The 19,134-nt window shown below is 40.0% G+C and overlaps 1 protein-coding gene across 2 annotated transcripts in view; it reads left to right on the forward strand.

Annotated features, from left to right (window-relative positions):
* The window catches only part of grm7 (glutamate metabotropic receptor 7), a 300,227-nt gene that overhangs the window by 206,278 nt on the left and 74,815 nt on the right, over positions 1 to 19,134 (forward strand). For both annotated transcript variants that reach the window (XM_084742168.1, XM_084742157.1), the window contains exon 6: positions 15,830 to 16,030. In XM_084742168.1, the coding sequence (XP_084598294.1) occupies positions 15,830 to 16,030 (201 nt within the window). The remainder of the gene's footprint in view (positions 1 to 15,829; positions 16,031 to 19,134) is intronic.

The following is a 19,134-nucleotide window of genomic DNA, read 5'->3' on the forward strand; positions in this document are numbered from 1 at the left end:
AACGTTCAGCTGCAGGTCTCAGGAGAGGAGTCACAGACTGCAGACCTCTGTAGGGTTGTTAAAGGGCAGATAGGAGGACTGAGATCAGTCTGCTCCCTCACAGTTTAACTGAAACACCTCTGAACAATGTCACAGCAGCAGAGCTCAGGCCAGGAGGAGTCCCTGTTTCTGCAGCTGTTGTTGAGGAGAACACAGAGCTGAGAACAGACAGATGTTCAGTGAAAACATCTGCTGCTCGTCTGACAGCTCAGAACATTCAGGTTACTGTACACTTTTTACTTTCATTCATTTTCAGTTTTGTCACCAATAAGAGTGTAATTTGATTTGTATTCATTAGAGACATCTCCTGCTGTGAGGAGCAGAATGACTTTACTGAATCACTGTGTGATTTTCAGTTTGCTGAGGCTGAAACGTCCTGCACAGGAGCACAGACTGATGATGTGTTTCATCCTGAACTTTTATGATGGGAACATACAGAGCTGCTTCATCTGCTGAGTTGCTTGAGTCGGTTGATTATGGCAACTAGTTATGATAATATGGATAATCAATCCCTTTAGGATTTTGAAGGCAGTCCAGACATGCATGCAGGTTAATTGGTGGCCCGTTAGTGTGAGTGGTTGTCTGTCTATGTGTCAGCCCTGCAATGAACTGGCAACTTGTCCAGGGTGAACCCCGCCTCTTGCCCAATGTCAGCTGGGATAGACTCCAGCAGCCCCGCGACCCTCACAGAATAAGCGGTTACAGAAAATGAATGAATGAATATTAATTATTCAATACTGTTGTTTTATATGTAGGAGTATAATGCACAGCCCTACCCTCCCTGTTGAAGCTGTAATTTGTAGTTCTAACCAGCTCCTATTAGCCTCCTGGCTAGCTCGCCAGCTCCTCCGCCTGTAATGAGACGATTTGGGAGCAGTGTTGATGTCATGTCTCCTCCTGTGTTTCACTCATCCTCAGCCAAACTGCCTCTTCCATTTTATTTCCTCTCATTATTTATTTATGAGCCCTCACGCTGCAGACAAATAAAGAGCGCTGCAGCACCGTGTCTTTATTCCTTTTTTTGTTTTTCATCCGGTTCTGTTGCTCGTCTCGTGCTTCTCGGCAGGTCATTCTCATTCCACCTGTCTGATGGAGGCTGAGACTCATGAGTGAAGTTGAATTGGATGTAAATGCAGGTTGTTTCATTCAGCCGCCTTCAATAGAAAGCAAACAGTTTACTATCACAGCTGTCATCTGGTGTTACTCACTAAAATCAAAGTCTTTACTTTCAGTTTCTGGCTGCTTTAGTTTAGGATGTTTTTCCTCCTGATCCTGATACCCTCTCTGCTCTGCCTTCACTTGAAAATACTTTAAACCAGGGGTCCCCAAATGGCGGACCGCGGTCCGAGTCCGGACCCACACGCCGTCCTATACGGACCCGAACCTATAACCAATAAATTATTAATAGATTTAAATTTTTGACGGGACGCTTCTATTTTAACTGGCGCAGCTTTTCTAGTCTTTCCGGCGCTGGTTTATCTGATCAGGAAACGCACAGACCAACTGCAGAGAAGCTGCGTGTGGAGGAGACTGTTGTTAATGACAACAGAAACTAACGTGATGGTTAATGACATCGACATCAACCAGATGCTCTTATAAAATTAAACAACTGTATAAGGAGGCCTGTACGTAAAACAGGAGAGTCTGTGTTTCTCTGTGAGAAACTTTCAGATCTTCTCACAGCAGAGTGAACAGGTGAGGGAGGAGAGGAGGGCAGACTGATCACTAATCAATCACTGATACCGTCGTCCTCTCGGACTGATTAAAAAAATAAAAATGACAAAATTGGTGTCAGACCAAACCTGGATGTCCACACAAATAAAGTGTTTGTGTGAAACACTGCAGAGTGAAACATCGTGATGTTTACAGACAGTCTGCTGTCTGTAGTTTGACAGAGACAGAGGGTCGTGTCTAGAAGGGAACCCTAGACCCGAGAAAGATCGCGCGAGTTTGATTATTTTAGTAGAAATAACAAACACAAATCTCGCGAGAGTTGTGCAAATAAAGCGTTACCTTCAAGACATGACCGAAAAAGGTGCGCAGCTCCAAAAATAGAAAATCATGTCATGGTGTCGATGTTTTTAATGTGGCGGGCCACCATAAGTAAAACACTATTCACTGATCCACAGAGAGTCACTGAAACACTGATCACTGACCTGCTGTGATGAAAAAAATACTCACATTCTTTACTTAGGTATTTTTACATTGTGGTATTAGTGTTTTTACTTCATTACAATTTAAAAACCTTGCATGTTATTGTTTCCTTTTTTTGAAAAATCAACATTTTTATTGCTGTTGTTGTACTTTAATGGTATTCTTATTGGTATTTTTTGATGACTAAATACAGACCTGCAAACTCATAAGAGGAGAAAAAGGTGGCATGTTGGTAAACCAGTCCTCTGTCCTCGGGGGGTCTGGGAGCGTCTGTCCTGCTCCAGAAGAAAAATGTTGTGATTTTAACATGTTAACAAAACATCCTGGTGACTGTTTCAGTTAAAATAATTAGTTCCATCTTCTGTTTGTGGTTTCTGCAGACATTACTACCTTTACTTTTACCTTTGTACTTGGAAAAAAAAAGTAAAGTGAAAACAGTAAAAGTAAATCTACATTAAAAGAAAAGTTACTTTGCTGAGTATTTTTACTTTAGCAATTTATAGTTGTTCATTTAATAGACCTTTCTTATCTTCTCTTTTGTATATTACCATTGTTCTTAAATAAACCAAAAGTAATGTAATAGAAAAAAATGCAGAACACGCAATATTTCTTATCTGATTACTCGATTAATCGGCAGAATAATCGATAGATTATGCTTTAATTTTACTGGTTCGGCCCACTCGAGAAAGTTAGACATTATGATGTATCGGACCTTTGCTTTAAACTGTTTCTCTAAGCAGATTCTTTATATGATATGCATAAAGTAAATAAAGTATTTACTTTAAGCCCCGACAGCTTGTGTCAGTAAATTACAGTAAATTAGTGCTTTGTTTTATTTCTAAAATTCTGATTTAGTTTCTGTCTGTATGTTATTTAAAGATGCAGATTAAATATGTGAATCAGCTAAAATCAAGTTGTTTAATTTCCAGTTTTTCTTTACATTTACCTTTTGTCCTGTTTTGTCACTTGTAAGATTTAAAGGAGCAATATGAAGCATTTGCACATGCAAAAATGAGTACAGCGGTCCAAACAGCGAATTGGAGCCATAGATTGTATTATAAATAGGTTACAATATATGATTAGTGGTTGATGTGAGCCCTTTCCCCCACCCCCCTGCTCCACAGACATGGCAGAGACAGGCAGGCTGCAGAAGCACTGCAGGACTGCAGGATGCATGCAACATTGTAAATTATCAGATGAGGACAAGTCCTCCACTGTCAGCTGATCAGGTGTTCATAACTTTGTCTGTTTGTCTGCTTTTCTCCTGCAAACAAAAGCCCACTGCTCTGAAAATACAGTCTCACTGCTGCCAAACTCCAGTTACATTTTGCTCAGTTTAATAATTATAAACATCAACTTCCTCTAAAAGATTATTAATGATTTGAAGGACTCATGAACAGACAGTAACTCATTTGGTGACAATTCAGCATTAATTTGAACTCTGATCAATAAGAAATGGACAAACAAAACAGTTATTTTGGTCCAGAATGTATATTTCAAAGGAGATCACCATGGCTGCAGCGTCCATGTCAAGTGAAGACAATATTTCAACTTAACATGTTTCCTTGATCTCTGATGATCCATCGTGGTCATTTTATGGTAAGTTACAGTAAATATTGGCCTGTTACAGATCAATACCAGCTGCCTGTGACACAACTTCAAACTTACAGCTGCAAGTCTGATCATGTTTTATGTTTTTTTTGACACTTAGATTTTATTAAGTCATTTTTGGAAAGAAAAACATAGAATAACAATTTAAATTGTAGTAGTGTCTTTATACATCATTTCATCATTTGTATCTAACTCTAAAAGATTGGTAGAGCACAAAGAAGGAGGTAAAGTTAAAGAAGATAAACAACATTTAAAAAAAAAAAAACATTTTAAACCGTGAAGATGTCATCAGTCACATTCCTTATTCTGACATGTATTTTATCCATGTTGTTTGTCTTGTGATTGTTTGTCTTGATTGTCTTTCCATCTCATGAATCTCTTGAATGATTTCAGTCCAGTTATCTGCTGTAGGTGGGCTGGTTTGTAACCATTTATGAGCAATTGCTTTTTTGTTTCTGCTACAGTTAATAGTTTCCTGTTATTCCTTCTGGTGGAGGACTTAAATAAAGTGACATGCATGTCAGTAAAATCTGCTGCATGATTCTCCAAATGCTGTTGCAAAATATGTGTATCTTGGGGCAGCTCAAGAATTTGTGGTGATTAAATCTAAAATCTGGACAAGTTGTTTTAAAGTTTTTTTTTTACTTGGTTCACTTTGTTGTTTTATTTTATAGTTTAACCTGTTGAGCTCTGTGTTAGCATACTGCGCAGCTAATGTGGCTCCTCCCACAGGCCAGGGCGGTGTTGGGTAATGTTGTAATACTGAGGGACAGTCAAGAGAAACACAACGTGTGAATGTTAAACCTCATTTGAAGCCTTATAATAATGAGAGTAGCTGGTTTGATGCTTGTAACAGTTTTTTCAGGTTGTTTTTTTGGAACTTAATTCTGCAGGGTTTTACTTACATGTTGCTGATTATTTTTATTGCTGATATATTTTACTTTTGTTTTGTTTTATCTTAACATATTCAATAAATTAATTAAAAGCATCTTTACTGACCTGTGATTGGCCAAAGTCTAATGTCACGGCTGAGATTCTCTAAAACCTGAAAACAGCCAGGAGGAGCAGCAGAAGTCTCGTTTTCTCTCAGACAGTTTGAATTACATCATGCAGAGAGATTATTATGGAAAATTTGCCCAAAGAGGCTAAAAATAAAGTGCCTACCCCAGATTTAAATGTGTAACTCCAGCAGAACAGAGAACCAGCCTCTCATTTGTTTGATTCTCCCTCAGATGCAGCTACTAAAAGCAAAACGAATCATCTCTCAAACACAAACTGTCTGCAGCTCTCTGCATGTGTTTGATTTATGCAGCACGTTTGTGTCACGTCTGCACCTGAAAACAGAAGCTGCAGCAGTAAATCTGTCCCACCGAGCGTCTCCGCTCTGCATTCATGTTTGACCTCATTCCATTTATACCATCTTCACATGAGTATCTGCTCTGCTCAGGCTCACAGATCCACTCCATCACACAATGCTGCCTTTTGTGAGCGGCATTAACCGAGCGAGGATTCCTCAGACCGAGCTTCAGTGTGGAGATAAACCTGGAGGAGTGATGCTCGTGTGATGCAGGTCAAGGATGTGTTTAAAATGATCTCACAACATGCACATCAGTCAGAGACAGGAGGACACGTCTGTTGCTGGCAGATGAAGCAGAACGAGACGCATCGCTGGTTTGTTTACAGTCTGAGGAGGACACGTCACATAATGATTGATGCAAACTGTCTCAGAACAGGTTCACATTCTCATGGGATTTTGTTCACTTCAGTTTTAGCAGAAAACAGTGAAAGAAACAGATGTTTCTGCAGAGGTAGACTGCTGTGTTCTGCCTTTTGTTTGCTCGACATACAGCAGAAATGTCTGCAAATGATGTTGTGGTGCAAACACGTCCTCTAAAAATACACTGTGCAAGAAAAATACCTACCATCATCACCACCTGAGGAAGGAAACAGCATCTTTAAGATTAATCCTGGATAACTGGAGCTTCTCTGACCTCAGACTCTCAAATGGAAAGTCTCCCTGAGAGTTAACTGTCTTGAAAAACTCATTTCTGAGGAAATATTTTGCAATAAAAGACAATAAGTGCAAGAAAGGGTGGCTGGTTATAGTTAAAGAGGGTGCAAGATGACTATTATAGCAGGAAGATTTTCATTTAATTTAAGGCCTGAAAGAATCATTTTGTCCAGTAAAGAGCTTTTAATCAAAGCTGCTCTTTCATTTCAAAGCTCAGTTCTCTGATTTACTGTGTGCAGAGTGTGACAGATAAACACACTCCGAGGGAAACAACCATCTACTGCACACTGCTGTGATACAACACACACATTATTAAATCAATAATCAAACCAACAGCAGTCAACACCAGACAACTTTATTCTGGAAAATATCTTGGCTCTTTACAAAAATTTAGCATATCAATGTTCTTTATGATTTAGCACCGATATTGGGGTTCTTTACAAATTTTAGCAAGAATCTATGGGTTTTTTGCAATATTTAGCATCAACATGTTTAATTTTATCGTAACATCAAGATGAGAAACAGACTGAGCTTTATGACTAACATACAGATATTGATTGATTGATTGGCTGATTGATGATACATGCATCTATACTGTATAATGCAGTTTTGCGTAAGGCAGAGTTTGTCAACTGAAACGTTGCCTTTAAAAAGAATTAAATGATCTGTTTGGAGCCTAATACTGTGCAGACTTTTCATTTTTGTTCCTTGCAGGGATATATTTGTCTCGTACCCGAATCTTTTTTCTGCATAAACTTGGGCCCTCGTCTAAATCTGATGTAGTTTACATTTAATCGTCTGACTTCATGGCCCCGACAGGCAGAAAAAAAGACGCTGCATCACATTAAGATCAGTTTCCACTCAGAGCTCCCTGTTAGTGATCGTCTGCTTCTCTGATTTAGTCACTTTGCTGATACAGTCATCCCTCTTTCTTTCTAACATTTCATAATATTCATAAATCAAAGGTGTAATAGTGAGGTGAACATGCTCCCCTGGTGCTAAATGAGTTTCTATCTAATATAAATCAGAGGTCTTATTCATAAAACATCCAGAGGCTAAAAGCAGCTCTTCAGTCTGAGAGACGCTGGAGGTCCAGAGGACTCAGTGAGTCACTGAGAGCTGCAGAGATCTGCACCGACAATGAAAACTCACCTCCAAAAGGATCCAAACATGCACTCATGCATATGATTTGACAGTGTGATCTGTTGGACAGTTTCTGGAATTTGGTTTATTCATTCACAAAAAACATGTAACACAAACTAAACTCCAACTTTTTAGTTTGTCAACTCAAGAATATTGTGGAAACCAATTTTTTTTTTTTAAGTACTGTGAACTTCTTTTGGTTTTCAGTGCAGATCCAGAGACCATGAGACCACAGCTGGACTCAGACATCAGAAGACTTTTTATAAATATGACAGAATATTGTTTGTTTTGCCCAAATCCTGGTCTTAGAATGAAGGAAGCTGCTTGTAGGTTAAATCTAACTCAAAATATTCCACCTCTGAAGATTGTGTGTTTATGAGACAAGCAGAGGTTAAAGTGGAGTTTGTTTGGAGGAGGAGGAGGTCACATACATAATTCAGCTCACATGTGATTATTCAAGACATATCCAGAGTTTATGCAGAGATTCAGTCAGCTGCACAGCTGACGGCGTCAGTTAATGAGATCCCATGTGAGGCTGAACGCTGGACGAAATATTTAGCACACAATGATCATTTTATACACCGATTTTGTTTTTTGGTTAAAAAAAACAAACAGAACTTAAAGATGCATTCTTTATTTTCTTGAATAATGTCTCCTCAGCTCACTGGATACAGGCACAGACACACACACACACACACACACACACACGCACACACACACACACACACACACTCACACACACACATACACACACACACACACACACACACACACACACACACACACACACACACACGCGCGCAGTCTGAAAGTACAAAGTTTTAACATTTCATGAATCAACAAAGTCAGGTTTCATCACACTTTTGCAGTTTTGTGCCCAGAGCACGCTCAGTGGAGCAAAAATAACATAAACAACATTCAAAAATGTTGATGGACATTACAAAATACAAATGTCCAGAATTCACAAGAAAAAGTTATGAACTTCTTTTGCTGTGTTTTTTTTTTTAAGAATTTTAAAACTTTCTGAATATGTTGTGATGCAAAAAACATTTAAGTCACATTACTAATCAGCAGTTTTCTTCACCGCCGCTCTTTTAATGACATTATCTTGTCACGTCCTCTTCTTCTTCAGTGGTATGAAGGCTCTCTGACTGGAGAATTGATGCCACCTACTGTTCATCCCCACAAACCTGCTACTAATGATCACTTAAAGGTGGTGGATGGAAACAAGCATTCATTCAGGTTTCCTTTTGATGATTTATTTACTTGAAATTTGTTTAGATGGAAAGACGGCCAATGAAAAAGGGTGTGTTTTTCATATAGAAGGTAAACCAGTGGAGGCCTGCGGCCATTTTACCAAATACATTCTGAGATGGTTTAATCAGTGTGTCAAGGTCTACAGTAGGTCATTTAAGACCCTCGGCAGGCTGATTAAGATCCCAGAACGACATTTATTAAAAATACTTTAATGAATGAAGCAGCTAAGAGAGAACGAACCTGTCAAGGACTTTTGGTTTGGAGACTGATCCAAAAAAATAAAACTGAAGAGCTGGAGGGTCGAGGTTTGTTCTGTTAACGAATGATTAAATAACTTCTTACTCTGATGAGTGTGAAACTTGTTGTGACAGAAAGTTTCCATGTGTGTGGATTTCAGAGGAGCTCACACTGACGAGAGAGAAATGATCTGATCAAGGTTACTGGTATTAGTCAGTACAAAACAAATATTTTGCAGCATGGGAGGAATTTCACCGTGGTCATGGCTGCTGTAACCCCTCAAAAAAATGAGATTCTCTGCAGCCACAGTGGCCTTGATGCCCCGCCCACACTGCCCCAGCTGATTTAGTTGTTTTTCTAGTCTTGCATATCCAGACGTCTCTCCACAGCGCTCAGTGTTGGACAGAGGTCTGTCTCCACACACACACATATATATATAGTTATATACATTCTGCTATAGAGGAAAAATCACCCTGCCTTGTTTGCATTTCTTTAAACCAATCACAAACGTCATGGGCGGAGCTAAGCCCAGGATGCAGCGACAGTGCTGCTGTAATATATTGTTGAGGTGGAACTTGTTCCAGTGGAACATTTGCATGTCAGGAGTCGAGCTCTGGTGTTAAAATGACTACATGACTACAGCAGAAAAGCTAACAGCTGTTAGCTTGTTTATGTTAGCAGGTGCGGATTTGCTGTTTTCAGTGTGTAGGTTGCAGTTCAGAGGTTGTTCTGTTTCTCAGGAACTTTGAAAACATAGATAGTTGATGGAACGATGTCACTTGAAGTAAGCAGGAGAACTCTACAACTCCCAGCTCTGTAATGATGTAAACTGTGGAAAACTCTGTTAAATGCTTGTTGAGATCCAGGAATACTGATACTGTTGTCATGTTTGAATTTTTATAGTCACTTCCTGTTTTATTTTGTTATGTCTTCCCTTCTGTGTCTCTGATGTTCTTACTTCCTGTCTTTGTCTGTTTTCCCGCTCTTTTTGATCACTGATTATTTCCCTCTGTGTCTCGTTATCCTCTCTGGTGTCTTTAATCCTGTGTCTTTCCCTCATTAGTTGGCAGTTTGTCCAACAGTTTGTGTATTGTTTCCTTTTAGTTCATTAAAAATCACCGAGCTGCTCCTGTTTGTCTCCAGAATCTGCATTTGGGTCCAAACCTGTAATTCTTTAACTGTGACAATTGCATATCCTTTATTTTCTAATACAGTTCAAAATCAGTACATGTAAATGAAGTCATCCTATTTGTTCTGCTGCTCATCTAACAGTATAAATAATCAATCAACAATCAACTACCTGCTGCTGCTTTTAGTTAAATAAATGATCTCTGTGGACTTGCTGCCCTGGTATTTGGCCTTTGTGCCCTAAAAAAATTGAAAACACTTCAGACCAAGTGGCTCTTAAATGATGAAATTCCTGCTCTGCTTCCCATCATGCACCTCTCCAACTGATGAAGTCTGTCTGCTGAGTGGGTGATAATAAATAGTGACTCGTTCCTTTCAAACAATAATTCATTCATTATCTTGGCTGTAGACTAACAGTAATAGTTTTGCCATCATAAATGATTTTTTGAGGTAGAATCTTGTTAATTAATTAATTTAAAAAAAAATAAAATGGACAGCAGACTTAAAGATAAAGAAGGAGGAAGAGACTGAGAGACAGAGACGAAGACATCCAGAATCATGAACGCAAATTAAAACCACAGAAATGAAAGAGAGCCTCTGCTGCCTCTCTGCCACCAAACAGCAGCCATCATTGATCCAGAATCTCAGAAACGCGTGTGTGTGTGTGTTCCTGTGACTGTTTCACAATAAAAGCCTTCCTGTGTTTGTCCAGCTGAAGTCTTTTAATGTGAAGGAGCAGCAGTAACAATGGTTAAGAACCACGCCAGATGAACAGAGGAGTCTGTGTTTGTATGAAGGAGAGTTTCAGACTGTCAGGAAGTGTTTTCCTGGAAAGTCATCACAAGTTCTATTTACACTAACAGATTATTGATGATTTCATAAAGATATTATATGAATATAGAAACAAAGCTCACATCAGCACTTTGTGTCCGTTCAATCTCTGATGTTTATGATCCGTTTCATCAGCTGAGAGAAGCCAGTGTGATACAAGGAAAAGATCTAAATCAAATCTTACACTTCAAACTGCTCAAATAAACCTCATATTTTTTTCAGATGTCTACATAAACCATGCCATAGTGTAATAAATCCAAATGTGAGGAAGAAAGTGGGAGCACAATGAGGCCACAGAGGAAGAAACTGTCCTCTTTAAAGTGTGAAATATCAAAGTCTTTGGAGGTTTTCTCTCTTTTTTTAGAAGCAAACATGTTCAGGAAGCTGAGGCCCTGCAGCTGCTGCCATTTAAACTGCTTTACTTATTTAGCATTTTGCTGCATAATGTCTCCAGCAGCCTCATGAAACACCATGAGAACAATTCTTAGTAATTGTGCATCATAATGATACGAGCTACAGTTCCACTGAGCTACGATCTCCCCCACCGTCTCTGTGATTGTCTGGATTTATTTGCATCTCTCCGGCTCGCTGTCGTCACATATACATTTAAACAACTTAATCATCACAGAAGCTTCTTTGTTTTTCTTTTTAATTATAGAAACCATCTCAGGCTCCATCTGACTCGGAGGTAATTGTGACGTTGTAGAAACAAAGTGGTCCTGATCAGGTTGGTTTAAACAGCTGGAGGTTGGTGGTTATTAAAATTTGCACCTTCGTCAGGAGATTTTTATTAATTTCTGCTGTGCTGCTGCTGCAGTAAGAAAACCGGGTCTCCTGCATGTTGAAACCTGTGGTGCTGAGGTGGACTTATATGGAGCTGTGGACATTAAAGTCCAGTCTCCTTCATTCAGCTGCTGTTAGTCCTGTTGATCCGCTTCAGTCACCCCCCCCACACAGAACAGCTGCCATCTTCTCACTGGAATCACATGCACAAGTTCTGTTTAACGCATTACACAAAAGAGATGTTAGCAATGTTAATTAGCTGGTAGAGATGTTAGCTAGTTGTTACAGATGTTATTTGGCTGTTAGCCAGCTGTTAGAGATGTTAGCTGACTGTTAGCCTGCTGTTAGAGATGTTAATTAGCTGTTAGAGATGTTAGCTGACTGTTAGCCTGCTGTTAGTGACATTAGCCAGCTGTTAGAGATGTTAATTAGCTGTTAGAGATGTTAGCTGACTGTTAGAAATGTTAGCTAGCTGTTAGTGACATTAGCCAGCTGTTAGAGATGTTAATTAGCTGGTAGAGATGTAAGCTGACTGTTAGCCTGCTGTTAGTGACATTAGCCAGCTGTTAGAGATGTTAATTAGCTGGTAGAGATGTTAGCTGGCTGTTAGAAATGTTAGCTAGCTGTTAGTGACATTAGCCTGCTGCTATTGATGTTAGCTGTCTGGTAACCATCTACTAGTAATCCGTTAATGATTTTAGTCTGCTGTTTTTTGGTTATTGTTTTTGGGAACCACCCTGACAACCACCTACAGGTAAAACCATTTCCTTTAAAGTGAGGTGTTGTGAAAAGTGATTCGTGCTGCTGATGTACGGTGGTGAACACGGTGTCGTGCAGCTCCAGGTACTCAGACAGCAGCTGTATCAGCTCCTCCATGTTTGCTTCATTCTGACCCACGATGTCTGCTACTTCTGTAACTTCTGCCTCCTTCTATTTGATTGGACAACGTCACTGGCAACTGCCAGAAGTTCAGTGGTAATCATAAACTATAATAATAATATCAGCCAACTTATTTCTCTTGTTTCCACAGGCAACTCCTCCATGAAAGCACTTAAATCTACTTTATGTTGTAGAGAAATGAAACTTTCTGCGGGTGTGAACTCCATATTCCAAGGCAGACAAACCCTGAGATCAATTACTAAAGAAATTCAATTTTTTAACCAAACATATTGAGCATTTGAAAGAGCAGTGAGTGTCTGAGCTGCAGTCAGAGAGGCAGCTCCACCATATCAGCATGGAGCACATGTCCAGCCGCCGTCCAGCAGTTCATAAAAAGGCCAATATCCTCCCGTTTTATTGGCACACTGACACAGCAGTCGTCATAATCCTATTATCATTTATACTCTGAATGAATGCAAACTGCTGCTGTTTTGGGACAAAATAACTTTGGACACGCTCGTCTTTTCTGCTGAGACAGACTCAGGTTTCAGTCCCTTAGGCTGCAGCAGCGACCTGCACAATACACAACACAGTTAGAAAAAATACAGACATGATTGTTGAGGCCCTGCTAATGACTGAACAGGGTTTTTATTCAAAATGAATGATGATATTGATTTTTCTTTACAAAAACACATCACAAATATTGGAATCTGGATATGAGTATTTTTTACTGCTATCATTTATTGTAACTGCAGGATTTATATTAATAGGGACCGACTTGATTAAATGTGTGCAGTTTGGACAGAACAAAAGTAACTTTGATCATTGCTTCCTTTGTTGTATCTATGTTAGAGATGTTAGCTGGTTGTTAGTGATGTTAGCTGGTTGTTAGTGATGTTAGCTGTTTGTTACAGATGTTAGCTGGTTGTTAGTGATGTTAGCTGTTTGTTAGAGATGTTAGCTGGTTGTTAGTGATGTTAGTGATGTTAGCTGTTTGTTAGTGATGTTAGTGATGTTAGCTGTTTGTTAGTGATGTTAGTGATGTTAGCTGTTTGTTAGTGATGTTAGCTGGTTGTTAGTGATGTTAGCTGGTTGTTAGAGATGTTAGCTGTTTGTTAGAGATGTTAGCTGGTTGTTAGTGATGTTAGTGATGTTAGCTGTTTGTTAGAGATGTTAGCTGGTTGTTAGTGATGTTAGAGATGTTAGCTGTTTGTTAGTGATGTTAGTGATGTTAGCTGTTTGTTAGTGATGTTAGCTGGTTGTTAGTGATGTTAGCTGGTTGTTAGTGATGTTAGCTGTTTGTTACAGATGTTAGCTGGTTGTTAGTGATGTTAGCTGTTTGTTACAGATGTTAGCTGGTTGTTAGTGATGTTAGCTGTTTGTTAGAGATGTTAGCTGTTTGTTAGTGATGTTAGTGATGTTAGCTGTTTGTTAGTGATGTTAGTGATGTTAGCTGTTTGTTAGTGATGTTAGCTGGTTGTTAGTGATGTTAGCTGTTTGTTAGTGATGTTAGCTGGTTGTTAGTGATGTTAGCTGTTTGTTAGAGATGTTAGCTGTTTGTTAGTGATGTTAGCTGTTTGTTACAGATGTTAGCTGGTTGTTAGTGATGTTAGCTGGTTGTTAGTGATGTTAGCTGGTTGTTAGTGATGTTAGCTGTTTGTTAGAGATGTTAGCTGTTTGTTAGTGATGTTAGCTGGTTGTTAGTGATGTTAGCTGTTTGTTACAGATGTTAGCTGTTTGTTACAGATGTTAGCTGGTTGTTAGTGATGTTAGCTGGTTGTTAGAGATGTTACCTGGTTGTTAGTGATGTTAGCTGTTTGTTAGAGATGTTAGCTGTTTGTTAGTGATGTTAGCTGGTTGTTAGTGATGTTAGCTGGTTGTTAGAGATGTTGGCTGGTTGTTAGAGATGTTAGCTGTTTGGTTAACTGTCTACTTCTACTCTATTATATTAGGGAAATATTGTACATCATGCTGCACTACATTTGTCTGACATGTGACATGACACTTCGCAGATTAAGATTTTAAATACAACAAAAGTAACTTTGATCATTGCTTCCTTTGTTGTATCTATGTTAGAGATGTTAGCTGGTTGTTAGTGATGTTAGCTGGTTGTTAGTGATGTTAGCTGTTTGTTACAGATGTTAGCTGGTTGTTAGTGATGTTAGCTGTTTGTTACAGATGTTAGCTGGTTGTTAGTGATGTTAGCTGGTTGTTAGTGATGTTAGCTGGTTGTTAGTGATGTTAGCTGTTTGTTAGAGATGTTAGCTGTTTGTTAGTGATGTTAGCTGGTTGTTAGTGATGTTAGCTGTTTGTTACAGATGTTAGCTGTTTGTTACAGATGTTAGCTGGTTGTTAGTGATGTTAGCTGGTTGTTAGAGATGTTACCTGGTTGTTAGTGATGTTAGCTGTTTGTTAGAGATGTTAGCTGTTTGTTAGTGATGTTAGCTGGTTGTTAGTGATGTTAGCTGGTTGTTAGAGATGTTGGCTGGTTGTTAGAGATGTTAGCTGTTTGGTTAACTGTCTACTTCTACTCTATTATATTAGGGAAATATTGTACATCATGCTGCACTACATTTGTCTGACATGTGACATGACACTTCGCAGATTAAGATTTTAAATACAAACATACAAAACATTGTTAAAGTTTAAAACCATTAGTTCTGAAACACTTTGATTTATGACTTCTTGTAGAGTCTGTCATGTGTCAGATGTCCATACAAAAAAACAAATGACACTTTGTATTCTGTATTTGTTTCTATTATCGACTTCAGAAAGACTCTGTTTTCTGGTTTGTGTGAGATATAAAGTGGAGTCAGTATTCATGACAAAGTACAAGAGCCTGCTCATTTTAGCTGACTGATGTTATCAGCTGTAGCTAATTAACTTTAATTCTGCCAGTCAGCAAAACTACAAAATGAAAACCTCTGCTGTTGTCTGTAAAATGAGCTCTGTGAGCTGATACATGCACCTTTTATATTCATCTAAGGAACACAGGAACAAACAACACGATATCCTGTGGTGAAAGTACAGATCTGAGCTACTTAATCCTTTATTTTAATGCCACCTTGTACTTTTACTTCTATTTACTTCACTAAATTTATCTGACCTATATTAACTTTAGCAACTTCAAGATTTTTAAACACAAAAAGAGATTATAAAATATGCTTTGCTATAAATTGAACAGGCTAATTTATCACAGTGCTTTGAAACTGCACCTACTTAGGGCATCAAAAAAGTAAATCTTGGGTGTTTTGGTAATGGAGGCAAGTCTGAACGGACAGCAAAGCACAGCAGTTTTTCTGGGTTCGAAAGCCACAAAAGAGAAGAGCTTTTTGTGATTAATGTAAAAAGAGTCTATTTAATGAAGACACAAAAGGTGCTTACAATGCAAAACAAATGAGGTGAATAAAGATGGCAGCACAGTAATATGACCACGAGGAGCCGCGCTGGTACATCTGGAGGGGAATCCTAAAGGTCTTGATAAAGAACTGCACTTCTGGAATCTGGATTCCTCCTCTTGGACACATTAGTGCTTTTATTTACACACTTTTGTTTTGTTGTTTTTTTGCAAGTCTTTTGTGATTTTGTCAAGTCTAAAGTCATCACATTTGATTTCTGCTCTGAACTTCCTGTCAGTCCATCCATCACTTGTTGGGATCTTTCAGTGTGGAACAAAATGGACGACTGACAGACACAAAAAGACGTGTCTCTGGATCTGTGAGCTTAGTTTTTAATAAGTCTGTCTCCGTCTCTCAGGTCAGGAGCGTATCGGCATCGACTCCAAGTACGAGCAGGAGGGGAAGGTCCAGTTCGTGATCGACGCGGTGTACGCCATGGCCCACGCGCTCCACAACATGCAGAGGGACCTGTGTCCAGAGAACTCGGGCATCTGTCCAGAGATGGACCTGGCAGGAGGGAAGAAACTGCTCAAGTACATCCGCAGCGTCAGCTTCAACGGTGAGTGGACGGACTGTTATGATCTACTGTCTGCTCTGAGCTGCAAGGACGAGACACATGAGGGAATGTTTGAGACAACAGCAGCTCCAGAGGGAATAAAATCCACCAGAGTGATCATAAAAACACCGCTGGTTATAAAAGAGCATTAATACTCTGGATATTGTGTCATAAAGGTCTGGAGGTCTTTTATCGTCCATCATAACCACACTCTTCATCAGGCCGTATACAGAGCTGTTTAAAAATCTTTTTAATGAAATTAAATGAGAATCCTGACTAATGTTCTGGCCGTGTGCAGGTCCGACACATCAGAGCTCAGGATCTACTTAGAGAGAAGAAAAACTGTGCCGCACATGTCTGCATGTCTGTTTCAGAACCACATATCACAAATAGACCCATTTTCTCATTTTTACATCCCTCCTTTAACTCCTCTTTTAAAGACACTTGCATAGAACATGAAACATGTTTTATATCAGAATTTGAGTTTCAGAATCTTTGTTTTCTCTGCTCTGGTGATTTTTAAAGAATGAAAACAAGAACACTGCAGCAGCATTTTTACGTGAAATATATCATAAATAATGATTTTACTTATAATTGTCAGTAAAGAATACAGAATAATTCACCACTCTGTTGTGAACTTTGCCCCTTTACCCCTACAAGAAAATTCGACGCGGTAGATTTTACAAAATGTACGTCCCCGTCTTTTAAAACTGTCCTTAGAGAAGAACATCAGGAGGGTTTATGAGCATGGTTATTATGGTTTTCATTTTTTCATTTTTTCATTCACATTTATTTTTAACAATATATGTAATATTTCCATCCAAGCCACCTCAATGTGTCTGCTAACATTAAACACTGACAGGTTTTCAGTAGAGAAAACAAATCATGAGGAATTAAACTGAAAGTGGAAACACAGCTTCAAATTGTCTTTGCAAATCAACAATATTTCCATCAGAATGATTTCATAAGGACATGATCAGATAATGTATAAAACAAAATGATATTAAAACTTACTGGATGTGCCAGTGACACTGATTACACCTACAGAGTGAATCTGATTGGTGGAAGATGTAAAAGTACTAAACAATCTTAGTCTGATCTGACTGATCACAGAGCAGCCTATTGGCCAATACAGCTCATGTTTACTGTGGGACACCCGGTGTAAAAGTTCACTGGCTCTGTGTGACAGATGAGCCGCTGGTCGTGTGGCGTTCCTTACAGAGCACAGTGTTAACGTTACCACAGCGAGCTGCTCTGCTACGTCTGGCTCCATCGTTTGCTTCTGCCTCCACATGAAATCACGTGAGATCACGTTCTCTCCTCTGGACGATAATCTCCTCTGAGAGGAGAGGATCTGTGAAGTCTGTCCTGATGTGTCTGATGCAACCAGATTATAAAATCGTTTATGATTTCACAACTTTTTTTATTGTAGGGTCAACTTTAGTCAAAGTATCCTACGCTGACTAGCAAACTTGTGTAAACAACAGGTAGTCTGTCATAGCCAGCCGTCTCTCCACAGCGTCCAGCACTGCAGAGAGGTCTGGCCACACATGTGCACATTCTGCTACAGGGGAAAAAACACCCCGCCTTGTTTGCATTTATTTAAACCAATCACAAACGCCTTGGGTGGAGCTAAGCCCACGATGCAGCGATGGTGCTGCTGCAAAATAGGGGCAACGTCACGAGGCGAGCTCTGGCAAAATGACTACATCACTGAAAAAGGAAAGCTAACACCTGTTAGCTTGTTTATGTTTGTACCGTTAGCATCCCAGGCACTAATTTGCCATTTTCAGTATGTAGGTTGCAGCTCGGAGGTTGTTCTCGTTTCCTGGGGCCCTCAGAAACACAGATAGCGGCTGCTTGAAGCAAGTGACCAATAGCAGAACTTATATTTGCAGTATTTATCCCCTGAGTCACAGTAACAACTGAGGGATGAGCAAGAAAGTTCCTAAAAGAAGGAGAGAACAGTGAGTGCTAATGTGAGTTTGAATACCAGCCGGTCATGAGCTGAAGCAAAAGACAAAATAACTTGATTGAGCTGAAGCAGCAAAAATACACAACGAGTAACAGAGAAGTGTTGACAACACAGCACCTCCTACTGGACTGGAGGAGGAACAACCCTGAGGCAGGCTGTGATTTAAGACCAGCAGAGACTCAGATATGAGACCAGTACACAAAGATTTCTGGTAACGCTTCAGTTTCCAGGTCCCATCATTTCAGTTATATAGGTGGAAATTTCTTATTACCCTCAAATTTCATGGTTAATTACGTGATAATGACCAACTACCATGTTCATGTAGTGGGTGGTAATTACAAAGCAACATATTTGAAGTTTCTCTGAATTTACCTGCAAATTACCCCCAGTTTCCATGGTAACAACGTGATCATTCACAAGTGTTTCTAAGAAATTGCAGTTATGATGCTGGCAAACTGTCACATTTCTACCAAGAAATTTGGGGTAAATTTCTAAATATATTACTTTTACCATGAAACTTTGAGACCTCTCCTCTCCTCCTCTCCTCTCCTCTCCTCTCCTCTCCTCTCCTCTCCTCTCCTCTCCTCTCCTCTCCTCTCCTCTCCTTCCTCCTCTCTCCTCCTCTCCTCTCCTCCCTCTCCTCCTCCTCCTCCTCTCCTCTCCTCTCTCCTCCTCCTCCTCTCCTCTCCTCTCCTCTCCTCTCCTCTCCTCTCCTCCTCTCCTCTCCTCTCCTCTCCTCTCCTCTCCTCTCTCCTCCTCCTCCTCTCCTCTCCTCTCCTCCTCCTCTCCTCCTCCTCTCTCCTCCTCTTCTCTCCTCTCTCCTCTCCCCTCCTCCTCTCCTCCTCTCCTCCTCCTCTCCTCCTCCTCTCTCCTCCTCTTCTCTCCTCTCTCCTCCTCTTCTCCTCCTCTCCTCCTCTCCTCCTCTCCTCCCTTCCTCCTCTCCTCTCCTCTCCTCTCCTCTCCTCTCCTCTCCCTCTCTCCTCCTCTCTCCTCCTCTCCTCTCCTCTCCTCTCCTGTCCTCTCCTCTCCTCACCTCTCCTCTCCTCTCCTCTCCTCTCCTCCTCTCCTCCTCCCCTCCTCTCTCCTCCTCTCCTCTCCTCCTCTCCTCTCCCCTCCTCTCTTCCTCCTCTCC

The sequence above is a fragment of the Lutjanus erythropterus genome, chromosome 2 (assembly GCF_056507025.1).
Source record: "Lutjanus erythropterus isolate fLutEry1 chromosome 2, fLutEry1.hap2, whole genome shotgun sequence".
NCBI classification, from domain to species: Eukaryota; Metazoa; Chordata; class Actinopteri; order Lutjaniformes; family Lutjanidae; genus Lutjanus; species Lutjanus erythropterus.